The sequence below is a fragment of the Anarrhichthys ocellatus genome, unplaced genomic scaffold (assembly GCF_004355925.1).
Source record: "Anarrhichthys ocellatus isolate YVR2014 unplaced genomic scaffold, GSC_Weel_1.0 scaffold4, whole genome shotgun sequence".
Lineage (NCBI taxonomy): Eukaryota > Metazoa > Chordata > Actinopteri > Perciformes > Anarhichadidae > Anarrhichthys > Anarrhichthys ocellatus.
Window position 1 is genome coordinate 6,052,072 of NW_022280034.1, and position 13,172 is coordinate 6,065,243.

Sequence of the window (13,172 nt, forward strand, 5' to 3'; positions counted from 1 at the left end):
AGGCCTTTTATGTTTGGCATAGTTGTTTTCAGCCTTTCAGTATATTGTAATTAAAGTGGTCTGAGAGAAAACTAGATTTGTGCGCCTCCGATTGGCTCTGTTTTCAGGCTCTAGAAGATCTGGCTGATGACGGGAGACTTTGGAAGTCGCAGGTCATTTCAGAGAGGGCCTTCCTTTTCTACGAATGCAGATGAGTGTGCACATCCCTTCAGATCTTCAAAGCCTGATTCAAAGACAGAATATCCCGCAGGAAAAGTGGCTTTTCCAGCATATAGCAACTGCCTACACTGCAACGCAGCCCCCAAAAAAAGGCAGAAATAATTTCACCACAGGTTAATAGCATGACTTGGAGCTGTAGTGTAGTCTACTTCAGCACACGGTATGCACAGGTTTATCCATCTCCTCTGTTTGTTCCTCAGAGCAACAAAATGACACAGACCATTAATTGGCTGATGATACCTTGAAATGGTATTCTTCAGGGGATTTTGCCAATAACTTCTGGTAAAGCATGTTGAAATGGATACAAGGAGTCAGCTAAATATCGCCTGCGGTCACTCAGAGGCACACAGGGAACCTGAGCCTCAAAGATGTGGTGCATTAGTTCTGCTAAGCTAACCGTGAATGCTAATTGCAGGAAGGACAAACTGTAACCCTTGCCCTGTGGCCATGAACCTATTAAACAACTCAGAGGGTTTCATAGACATGGAGAGAGTACGAAAAAGGATGCAAACTGATTTCAGTTTAAGTGGGGATAACAAGTTTTACAAAGCCCCCCATGAGTTCTGCCCTCACCGTATTTTTTTTTGACAGTGTAAAGAAAACTGTCACTCCAAGGCTGACCACAAATCATCTATTACAATGCAACAAGTTCTATGTTTTCAAGCGGAATATGTTGTGCGATCCATCAGCGTGCCATCAGTTCTCACAGAGCCTGACAGGTGGTTTTCTGTTGGATGTGGATCTGTTGAGTTTAATTACTTGTGGTTTCACCCCTGGAGGACATTAACAAGTCATGGTTAGCACCCAATAATTGGGAAAGGTGTCCTTCCTCAGTAGGAACCATCAAGCATTGTCTCACTGTTTTGAAGGCAACACCTTAAACACTTCATCAGAACAAAACATGATTAAATCAATCACTATACCTAAAATATCTCACTCGTTTGGGGCTTAGCTGTTTCCTGTTCTGGGCGAGCAAAAGTCACAAACAAGAGTTCCCCTTTCTGAGTATTTTCACCTTTAATCTCTGCAGCTCTGGTGCCCCCTGGCCATACATTTTCAAACCTGACCCTGAAGGGCAGTCACCCTGCACTGACTGCCCCCTGCCTTCTTTATACATTCATCAGTTTGACAGGTGGCATGAAAGCTGATTTCAATGCTGCACTTTTTTTCCCCACTAAAGCATCAATTTCCACGACACCGTTTGAAGTGAATGTTTACTGTGATGTCTGGATGAATACTTTAGAGATCTATGTGTGGCTTAAAGTTGAGTGTACGGAAACAATAAGAGTCAGTCTCCTTAGATATTTTATGGTTCTCTAAATCTGGTTTCATAGTCTTACAGGCCTGGTTCTAAAACACCAATGCCAACCATTTATTAACCAAATGATTAATCTGCAGCACAAAGCCTAGGAGCCAAAAAGGAACCTCAAGCCCAAAATCTGTGACCCTCCTGTCACGCCCAGAGATTTGTGATTTACTATAGCCCAGCTCCCAGGTGAGAGTCCCCTTCACCAGTCAGCCCCATGCTGCCTGCCTGGCCCGGCCTGTAAAGAGATGGATGGCTACGAGTGTGAAACCTAGCAGTGGTTTACATGGCCTTGAGCTTTAGCATCTAATTAGGCTCTAATGTAACTACAATGCTCTCAAGGAGATGTTGTCTTGCCCACCAAAGCTCTTTAAAAATCCTCCTCGAGGCGGGGGGAGCTCTGGGTGAGGTGCTGTGGCAGGCCACAAGTGAAAAGCTCAGGTTTTGTTCCCCCAGGTGGGATGTACTGGAAACAGGATGCCAAGGAAAAAAACTCCTCCTGTAGAGCCTGCATCCTATCAAACTGTCTGTATCATTCTCAAACCATAACACAACAAACTTTATTACGCCTAATCTTCACTCCTGTCACCTGAAAAGCAAAAGAATTGTCTGATGCTACTATTTAACTTACATAATGTGGTATGTACAGCATTACTAATAAAGTAATAGCGCTGTAGTAGTAGCACATAGAACAAGCCTGTTGATAAAGTGAGGGCAGACATAGATGACAATGATTCCCCAGTACTAGAACTTTTGCTCCATTGATTTGCTGGTGCAGTCAGAGAGACTGAAGGCAAATGACACAAAGTCTACGGTATTTTAAAAAGCTAAAAGATTCAGGGCTTTTGAGAAAACATTCGGGGCTGGAGCCTTCAGAAGCCACTCGTCCCCGCTCCCGACATGGTCAGGAAGCCTGGCAATAAAACTCATTTTTGTGTGTGTATACAGTCAGTGTTATACAATGAATGAATGCTGCTGTATGCTTATAAAATAAATAGTAAAATAGTTTGATCTTTATTACTAAGGAGGAAGGCAAACCATAATACAGAATGCTGTCAACATTTTCCTGATGCATCATGTGATTTCCCCATTTCCTACACATGGAGAATGGTATCATTAGCTTGATATATTAGAAACCGGTCCTGACAGAGATAAGGTGTCTGGTTGAAGGTCATCTGTGCCCTCTTGAGTGAACATAAGAGCCTTTTGTGGTTGGGTTAAATGCACATGACAGGCTGTTGGAGCACGATCACCCATTTTAATTGTCATGTAACGGTTTCATGTAGAGCCAAACTGTCTGCAACACTTCAGCGGTTTGAAACCAGAGCCTGGCCACACAACCACAGATGTGGTTAACTGGGGCTTTGCTTAAGGAACAAAAAAACAAGGAAAAACCCAGGAGAGATCTGTGGAGACAGGCTTGGAGGAAGATGCTGATAATGTGAGATGTATCTGCTGCAATTTGTTAAGTTACAGGCCTTAATAAATCATGTACGGCACTGATCAAAATGGAATTCCTTGTTACTCTTTGCAAACTGTTTTAAGGTTGAAAACAGTGCTTCAATGCACCTGACAAATTGGCTGCGAAATTATTTTTTTTCCCCGATAAAAAAAGCGAAACAATAGAGACAAAAAACCTGTAACAGTTTTAATTCGCCCTCAAAGAACTCAATTTTCCAATTTAGCGGAAGCCAAAGACGACAGGAAACAAGGTAATTCGCTGCAGCCTCAACAACAAACCCGGCGGCCGTTCTCCGCCTGCTTCACGGGTTGTAATTATGTCCCAAAATGAATGCCATTTCATATTAAGCTGCAGTCATAATCCAACGTCAAAGATGGACTCATTATCGACAATCATGGGAATTAGTTACATCATTTAACCAATCCAGACTAATCATTTCCAGGATACCACAGAAGCAGATAGAGCCATTAGAAAAAATTGGAGCTCTTAAATAGAATAATTGACATCTATATCTTCTCTGCTGCTTCAGCTGAAGGGCTTCAGAAATTGCATTAGTTGCAATTGAAAATCATAACTGAGGGGAAAAAGACACCACTTAGACTTTTGCGGTGTACTGCTCTGCGTTTACTGTTCCCATTCATATAATGCTGACTGCTGCATTAAAAAAAAGGTCTGCATCGCGTCCGACTCTGTCACCAGTGTAACAACTTACGACACAGCAGCAGATAAACTCAGCGATATGGATTAAAAAGGTATAAGTTCACTGAGGGAAAAACTCCGCCATCGCCCTTTATCTCCTATAATAACACAATTTGTACAATGTTTTATGCATGACACTCTGTATAACATTTCTCATTAAATGAGATTAAAAACAATCCCATTGCACAGTGAAGCCCTCAGTCTGCCAGATGCAACCGGGCCGTTCAGTTTAGTCGTTTTCTCCCAATTTTCCCCAATAATAAAAGCCGGATCTGGTTTAGGCCGCGGACCTCCGATGTCTATCAATACAGGTCACTGTCTGGGGGCAAGTGGAGCCCTCGGCAAGACAAGTGGATCATCGCTTTCCCTCAACACATCATCAAGAGAGCAGCCTCTTCAGCCCGGACACATTCCTGGCATTTCTTTCACAGGTAGTTCATGTGACAAAACTTTAAAGATAAAAAAACGTTTTATTATACTGTCAAAATGTTACAAGACTGATCCAAGGACAGCTTCAGTGTAGAGTAAACACAACTTTTAGAGGACTCCAAAATGACAAAAAGGAGTATGTAAAAATGATTTAGTCAAGAGAAACCATAGTTGGTTGTCAGAAAAAAACATGAAACAATGAAATATTTAACAAGAGCCACAAATAAGAAGAAAGGGTTTCACAAGAAAAAAAAACTGCTTTTGGAATGGCATGATGGCAAACAATGTGGTAATGGTTCTCCGGACGCCAGCACATAACCCAAATGTGATAAAGGCTTCATACGCAGAGGGAACCAGTCCACGGTGGACTTAGGTTGACCTGTAAACCAAAAAAAAAACAGGAGAAAATGGATTCAAATCAACTCAGGAGCAGTCACTGACTGACCCAACGCACGATGAGACATGTCATTGAATATTGTTGCATAGTGTCCGAGGTTCACACACACACACACACACAAAAAGATCTGCTAAAAATACATGTTTTATAACTTTATTAATCCAAATTCGTTATTGTGCGACAAAATACAAAAAAATTCATACTTCGTCTTCACAAAACATTTTTGAAAAGTCAACAATCACAATTCCTTCTGAGCTAAAAAACATTTAACCAAACGATGCATTACAGCAGTGGTTCTCAAACTGTGGGGCGCAGCAGTATTGCAGGTGGGGCGCAGGGGGAAATGCAGAATTATTTTATTTCAAGAACTTTATTCATACCTGCAAACTTGTCGCTTTTCGGCAAAATTCGCCGTCTTGAATCAAAATATATCATCCACGTGGATCGTGTAGATCCGTAGAGGTTTTTTTTTTAGGGAGGACGGGGGGGGGTCAACTGGCCAGCCAGCGTTTCTCAGATTGGAGTGAGACGAGGAGAAAAGGTGATGTCGTGATCTTCACAATAAAACATCTTTGATGTGACGTGTCGAGTCTTGGCCAATCAGCGTTAAGATGTCTACACCGTCTTTCCCTCTGTTACAGTTTAAGTTACGTTATGTTACCGTTCACACTTGACTTGCTGGGTTAAGTTAACGTCCACTGCATGCGGAACTTCGTGGACTGTTAACGTTCGTCCTTATCACGATTTAGGAGGAAAAAAACGTAACATGGTGAAACATGAAGCCCCCCCCCAAATAAATTTTCTTTATTTTATTATTTGAAAAAGCACAGATGGAGGAGTCACACAATGTTATTTCAATAAAAGTTCAACATGGACCATTTTGTTACAATGTTGTTGGGGCATGAACATTTTTCTTCCTCCAAAGTGGGGCGTGACAGAAAAAGTTTGAGAACCACTGCGTTACAGTTTGAGTCCAAGATGTGTAACCATATACTGCATACAAACATTTTTAAAAGGAATAATCATTAGAGTTGCTGGTCAAACATTGATTTTGTTTCACAAAAAAGGTATATATTACAGGGCTATTGTAGAGAATTGCATTACACGGTCACCGAGTGTATATTCACGACAGCACAGACACACAAACTGGTGGGAGGATTTTCAAGTTCGCATCTGTCTATCTTTCAACTGTCGGATATTGAAAAGTGGGCGGACAGAGATAGAGATCAGCACATGCTGCAGCTGGACGTGCTGCATACATGATTCAGTGAGTGGCAAACCGTCATACACAAGGGGTGAGGAAGACTCACTTGGGTTTCGTCTCAGCGTCTGTGACTTGGCGGATGAAGATGGCGTCCTCTGGGTGGTTGATGTCACCCTTCTCGTTCATGTAGGAGGAGGCGATCGCGAGCATGGTGCCATCGTTGTTGAAGGCCAGCGAGGCGATGCTGGTCGGGTACCTGTGGAACTGACACAGGCGCTTCTTGTTGAAGGGGTCCCAGATGTTCACGAAGCCGTCCGAGCCACCTGGAAGAAGGAGAGGCGCTCACGGTCAACCTCAAAAGATTTAGGCTGCGTTACTGCTGAGATATGGATCTGTAAGAACAGTGGGCTGCTCGTGCAAGGCTAAAGGTCACATCAGAATCTATGAGACTTATAAGAACAAATTACAGAAACAAACTAAACGCAATAGGAAACTCATTAATATATTTTGTCATGTAATAACTAGCCAGTCGTACCTGTTGCAAAGGTGTTATGAATACTGTGAAATGAGATGGCATTGACGGGGTAAACTTGCTCGATTCCTTCCTCCTTCAGCCTGTGGCATTTGAAGGCATACTTCTTCTTCTGAAACTCCTGGCTTGGGTCCAGGTACTCCACGGCTACACGTCCCTCGATTGAACTCAAGACGTAGCCCTGGAGCCAAGACAGAAAATATGAAGTTACCATCCGAGGTCTATTCATTAACAAAAGCAATCTGCATCGTTGACAGAATGCTCTTTGGATTAAATGATCTGACAGGTTTGATCTGTCGTCTATGTCTGTATAGTAGAATGGTGCACACGTTTAATTGATAAAATGGTAGATTCTAAGTCAGAGTGTACCTGTTTGTTGGGGAAGGCTCTAATGCAGCGGGTCTGATACTTGAGACTGGACTCTCTTCTTTGCTGGACGTAGCCCATGTTTCTCAAATCCCACACCAGTACTCGTCTTCCAGCCGTGCCAACAATCAGCCTGTCTCCCGCCACAGAGAGGGTGTACACCTTTCACAAAGACAAGAGACAAGATGAGACGGAACACTAGAAATGCAGAGTCTTCATTCACGCTAGCAAATTAAAAGCAGTCTTCCACAATGTGGTACACAATCATTTGACAGTAAACAAACACAATTACAAGGTCTTCATTCTCTTACACATCCAGGCCAAAATCCAATCTAATCAAAAACAGTGCAGCTTTAAGGGCTACCGCTTTGTGCACCAATAAAAGATGCTCCTGAAAAATACATTTGAATTGTCGTTTTTTTTGTTATGTCCGTCCCAAACATCGTTACTTTGAAAAATACATGAAATTAACAAGGCAGGGAGCATTAACATGCCATGTCATTACGACTATAACTAAAAAAACCATGCACAGAGAAACTGGTAGGCTGTTTAGATATACCAGCAAGAAAGTCACTCGTAAAATCTTGCATACATTGTTTTACTATACGATATTATTATACTGTGTCTGTACCTTTTCAGGCTGAGTAAAGGTGCCAGCATTGCAGGGCGTCCTTGGGTCCCACAGCCGAACTGATCTGTCCCAGCTGCCCGTTACCATAACATTAACCTCAGGGCAGTATTCCACACAACGAATGGGGGCGTCATGTGCTCCAACTATTGTATCTGTTGAAGGATAATATCGGAGAGCAGCATAAATGAACACATACAGCAAATACATGGCATACTTATGAAGATCTGTGAAAGGTTTAGTCGATAGAGCCTGAGACATTTTATTGGTGCTCAACAGGTTTGTGGCATACCTTGGTCTGTGTTCAAATCATGAGTTTTTAATTGTGCGTCCAAGCCTCCACTCCAAGAATGTGTTGGGTCCTGCAAGTTAAAGAGGAGCGTTATCCATGTGTACCTCGACACCGAGGGTTTGACATGACAATAAGGAACCTAAACAAATCAAATAATCTGTGACCTACATAAAAAGCACAGTCAAGAACTGGAGCCGAGTGCTGGTACTTCATGCGCATGGTGTTGGCTCCGACATCAAAGAGGCGGACAGTGCAGTCCCAGGAGGAAACCAGCAGGAACTGGGCAGCGTTGGGGCTGAACTTGACGGCAGAGATGCTGTCCTCTGGTCCCTGGTTTAGCTTGTACTCGTTTGAGCCTGTCATCTGCAAAGAGGAAACATATCACAAAGTCTGAAATTGAGACTGAATCATGCTAAATTGTGACTTTAATGAGACCTAAAAAAAAAAAAAAAAAAAAAAAATGACTGTAATGTCACCTAATAGATGCATAAATTACTCATTTCAATTAGAAAAAAGGCAATATACAGGGTTGGACACAAGATACACCCTTATTGTGCCATCAAATTCAACAACGCCACAAACAGGGGCTTCAAGTTTAATCATCACCTCTCTGTGGATGCAATACCAACTTATTTACATATTATGCTTCAGAATACTAGTAATTGTTACACATACACCACACTGAACTCCCCGAGTTGTCATTTGATCCACAACTAGAAGAGTTTTGTTAAACTAAACCACTGCGGCTGCCACTGTCCTACGTTAGTTATACAGTTCAGGATTTTTGAGTTCTAAATGTACGTGTACATCCAATTACTTTCACAATGTAAAATTAATCCATAACATAAAGGTTTGCGATCATAAACAGTTAGCTTTGAGTTAGCTTGTTGTTAGCCTACCTCAATGAGTGGTTGTGGATTTAGCTACGTTAGCTAGCCCCTTCGAGTAGCTTACTTAGCTTGCTAACATAACATAACAAGCTCAATAAGATGGGTTTCTGTTGCGAGAGCTGGTGGAACAGCAATTTCTCGATCGCATTTGTTCTTCTTTAACACGACTTGTTCAGCTACATCCAGCAATTACACGGAGCCGGGAGCCCCGTTCTGCTGCACACTGGTGTTTGGTAACGGTAGCTTAGAACTGTGAAGATAACGTCGCTACAAGCCCTGATGTTAGCCGTTTCACTTTACTTACCGTTTCAGTTTGGTGTCCTTCACACGCGACTGGTTATTTTCTTTAACGAGCCTAATTATTAGGCCTTGATATCCAATAAAATATACAACGTGGAAATGAATGCTACAACGCAATGTGGCAGCATGAAGCTAGCTCCTGGACAAGCGACGCCGTAGCTCCAGCGGATGCTGATTGGTTAGGACAAACGTTCAAATTCCCGCCTGCGATACGATTGGTTGATACGGATATGTCCGTTGTCTCAGTGTAGATCACATGACGCAGGACTTCTCTCTCTCTCTCTCTCTCTCTCTCTCTCTCTCTCTCTCTCTTGCATGACATTTTCTGAGTATGAGTAGAAGGCCTAATTGTGTCTTTCATTTAAGATAGATACAATGCAAAAATCATTAAAAAAAGAAGAAGCTATAATGCACCAGGATACAAATACAAGCCAGCATATACTATGTGTCCATTGTAGCCTACAATTACAAACTATGACAATCTTATAATATAATTATAAAATTGTGCTTATCAGGTCTATATATCAGCAAGTGTACACAGGCTTATGGCTTATAAGCTATTGTATGCTATACTGTATCTGTAGGCTAGCCTTCCTTATATTCTTTTCTTTTTTTTTTGCATTTTGAGGAGAACTTTGCCCAAATAGGTCCAGTGTACAGTCTCTTATAGGCCAGACTCAAACAAAAAAAGAAAAATATCTCAGCCTTCTAAACATCAATATCATAAACATTTGTGAAAATTGAACGACTGACTCCTGGACTATGTAATCCCCTTTGCCTCTTAATTGTGCCCATCTTGATTTGTGTGAGACAGCCTATCTGCACAAATATTGTTTTTTAAGAAAATTGGGCAGAAAAACGCTAGCCCATAGCAAGAGATCTGTTTATGTGTAGTCAAAATAGCCTATCGGCCTAAACATTGAGAAAAACAATGGTTTCTCAAAAGATGTTTAAAATAAGGCATTGTGCAAAAATGTTCAAATCAGATTAAAAATGATAGCCTTCATTTATTAGGCTATGTTAAATGTTAGTATTTTATTTAGGAGAGACTGATCATCTCCGCAGACACTCAATGTGCCTTATTGCCACGTTTAAAAAAATCGGACAGAAATCGGATCACTCCATCCTCACAAATATTTGAAACCAAGATCTTCAGCACACGACTTAATTGAATATTCCTTTTCATGTATCACAATTATATTAAGGATATAAATACATTTATTTTGGGAACGGAATTTTTACTGAGTGTAAGACCATATAATAGACATCATTTTAATAACAATATCAGAGAAAAAACACACAAAAACAGAGGCTATTTTTGGCTCTTTGCATGGCTTTTAAATTACCGGCAAAACACTACGTCATAAAAACAAATGCCTGTACCTGCAGTTTTTCGGGGATTTTCTTAAGGATCACATGATTGTCTGCACTGTTACAAAGAGAAAGATGATTTTTTTTTATAGGTGACAAAGGCTGGTATCTAATGTGAAGCCAACATTATTGCACAATATTGGAAAATATAAAAATAATATATTCCACATGTTTTCCTACAAACACTGACGCAAATCTCTGTAAAATACAGTCAACCCATGTTCAAAACAAGTATTTTTTTTTCAAATTGAATTGAATACATTAAATTATGTTCACCCACGTTTGAGCCTTTAACAGTTTCACCAATAATAATAATAATAATAATAACAACTATAATAACCAATTATAACTGCAATATGGATTTGCTCAAGGACGCTCCAGCAGGATAAATGATGATTACATAGGCTATAATAATAATAATAATAATAATAATAATAATAATAATAATAATAATAATAATAATAATTACATGACCTAACATTGTGTCCGTTGAATCTACAAAATATACAAAATTTTATTTTTTTCCAATGAAGGTCCTCTCATTTAAAAACATATGTACAGATGACACAGTCAGTGTTAAACAGGCCTCAGCAGTGCCGGGTGGGAATAGTACATGTGGTGGGGAAAAGCCAGGAGTGACTGGCTGCCCGGTGAGTTTACAGCGGGGCCCCCGGCCGTTTCTGTGGCTCCGTTCTCGTGGTAAAGTATGGGGACCCGCACAATCCTCTGTGCCGCAGCATGGCTTAGGTTGGCCGCCTCCAGCTCCGCGGCCAGCTGCCTTTTCCACTTATTCCTCCGATTTTGAAACCAGATTTTCACCTGCGTCTCCGTCAGGTGCAGGGATGCGGCCAGGCCTGCCCTCTCCGAGCTGCTCAGGTAGCGCTTTATGTCGAAGGTGGACTCCAGCTGGAAGACCTGACTTCTGGAAAACACCGTGCGCGTCTTCTTCTTCCGACAGGGCTTCCTATCGGAGTCCAGCTCGTCCGTTTTCCTCCTCCAGTCGTCCTCCTGGTCTACTTCTTTCTTCGGTTCTTCCGAGTCACTGTCATCCAGCGCGATATCATCGTCGGCGCTTTCCTCTTTGCCATCATGGTCACTTTTTTGGAGATCCGGGGAGCGCCTGTCCGGTACCGGCGATGCTGCCCTCAGGCTGGCCTTCTCAGACCCTGCTGAGAATAAAAAATATTGTGTTCACATTTGACCCACTAAGACAATAAACGTGTGATCTTCAAAGGCAAAACATTTTGATTCATAAACATCCAGTTTATGTTTTTGTTGAAATATTGCTTTTTATTTACATGATTCCTGATAATTCGTGTATAGGTTTATTTCAAATCACAAATTATGATATCCCTTCATGATATGACATCTTTGCTGTACAATATATAAATTCAGATTTCTCCAAACCAAAACACCACATCTCCTACATTAGCAGCGTCAACGTTAATTATATTTACCTCCAGTCCTCAGATGCGTCCCGAGCGTGTAAGGGTACCACCAGGTGGACGCTCTCTCCAAATACTGCGCTGATAGTCCAATTCTCTGTGTGGGCAGCTCAAATCGAGGGAAAGACAAGTCACCGAGCCGAGAGAAGAAGCTGCCTTCAAACACTCCTCTGGACGAGCCGAGGAAGCTTTTCGGCTTTGTGGGTTTGTCTTCAATGTTCAGCAGGTTCTTTATGGAGAACGGCGAGTCTTTTGCAGGTTGGCGAGTCTCTTGCGCATCAGAGTCTGCCATCACCGTTTACTGTCCGATGTGGATCACCATCAAAACTTATCTAGGGCGAACAAAAAAAAAAACACTCGAAAAAGATGATCGTTTTTGTTAAAACTAAGCCAGAGAGAGAGAGAAAGAGAGTTGAGACAAACAGCTCCTGAGGATGAACAGAGTGAGAGCTCAGAGATCACTGCGTCAAACTTGCGCTGGATTGCAATGATGAAATAAAAAAAAATGCCATCCGAGTTAAAACGCGCTCGGTCCCTGCTATTGGGCAGGTACAATAGCAAATGGGATTTGAGATGAAACCGCGAGGGGTTGTGACGAGAATAGACTCCAGAGAAATAGGCCGGGCAAGCGTTTTTGGCTTCGGGCTTCAACAGTGCGTACCCACTTATCATCCAATTAGATTAAAGAGGAGAATGTCTCAAGGTTTTTTGGGGCGTGCACGAGCCGCAATCATCTGTCAGTAAATTGAATAAACAGACGAAGGATTATCACACCTCTACGAGGAGCTGTAAACAGCTTGGCCTTGGCACAAATATTACGCAAATTACGCACATTTTACGCACTATTGTAAACCACCGAAAACATAAAAACTAATTTAAAAAAAAGGAGATTTTGACTTTACATTTTTTTTATTATTATAGCACACTAAAGACAGAGTCTTTAGTTTGACTTTGGCGTGTTGAAGCTGTTGTTGAACTGTGTGACCTGCAGAGGATCAACCTCAGTCATCTGTTATTTCAAATATCCTCTGTTTCACCTGTCTGCAACAGGAAAGCATTATGCACCTGCACTTCTCCTGTACCAGAGCCCATTGACTTCAATGTAATTTTATTAGTCAGGAAGTGCTACAGGCAGGCATCAAATTGAATGCTTAGCACAGTGATAAAGCCTTTTCAAATCAGCTTTTTACAAAAGCCCACAGGGGCAGCAGGTGATGTAATGCATGAGGATGACACAAGTCTTTTTTATGTCAAATATTACAATAATGCTGCTGCTTGGATGCAGCGACTTATATGAGACATTCATTAAAAAAAGATTGTGTTTACATTTGTAAGTCGTCAAAAATGATTTTCTCTTAAGATTGAGGAAACTATGAGACTTCACAATGGAGAGGTATGACGAATCATGGATTTTTGAATCAAACAACTGGCTCGAATATGCTTTTAATGTATATGTTACTTAGAAAATCAATCCTAAAGCAAACACACAAAAATGTATGCCTGTAACATTTGGCTCAAACTTATCAGTAAATACGGCCATAAAATGAAATACAAAAATACAAAAAACACACCATGGAATGCATTGAAGATTCATCAATAACACCAAACTCCAAGCGGACGCAGAGAACTAAT

At 41.4% G+C, this 13,172-nt stretch overlaps 2 protein-coding genes across 4 annotated transcripts; both read right to left on the reverse strand.

The window, feature by feature from the left end:
- Positions 1-4,136: 4,136 nt before the first annotated feature.
- On the reverse strand, positions 4,137-8,885 carry bub3 (BUB3 mitotic checkpoint protein). 2 transcript variants are annotated; one of them, XM_031843764.1, is made up of 8 exons: positions 8,729-8,885; positions 7,703-7,897; positions 7,535-7,604; positions 7,246-7,397; positions 6,618-6,776; positions 6,252-6,429; positions 5,823-6,039; positions 4,137-4,494 (listed from the first exon to the last, which is right to left on the reverse strand). In XM_031843764.1, exons 2-8 carry the CDS (start codon positions 7,895-7,897, stop codon positions 4,485-4,487), a joined length of 981 nt encoding a protein of 326 aa, XP_031699624.1. In that variant the 5' UTR covers positions 8,729-8,885; the 3' UTR covers positions 4,137-4,484. The 2 variants fall into 2 exon arrangements, with proteins under 2 accessions (XP_031699624.1, XP_031699625.1); XM_031843765.1 differs by lacking the exon at positions 4,137-4,494 and having other exon boundaries at positions 5,404-6,039.
- Positions 8,886-10,548: 1,663 nt separating this feature from the next.
- hmx3b (H6 family homeobox 3b) lies at positions 10,549-12,323 on the reverse strand. Of its 2 annotated transcripts, none has more exons than XM_031844001.1 (2): positions 11,553-12,323; positions 10,549-11,261 (listed from the first exon to the last, which is right to left on the reverse strand). In XM_031844001.1, the coding sequence occupies exons 1-2, from the start codon at positions 11,830-11,832 to the stop codon at positions 10,672-10,674; spliced, it is 870 nt and encodes a 289-aa protein (XP_031699861.1). In that variant the 5' UTR covers positions 11,833-12,323; the 3' UTR covers positions 10,549-10,671. The 2 variants fall into 2 exon arrangements, with proteins under 2 accessions (XP_031699861.1, XP_031699860.1); XM_031844000.1 differs by having other exon boundaries at positions 10,549-11,264.
- Between the last annotated feature and the right edge of the window lie 849 nt (positions 12,324-13,172).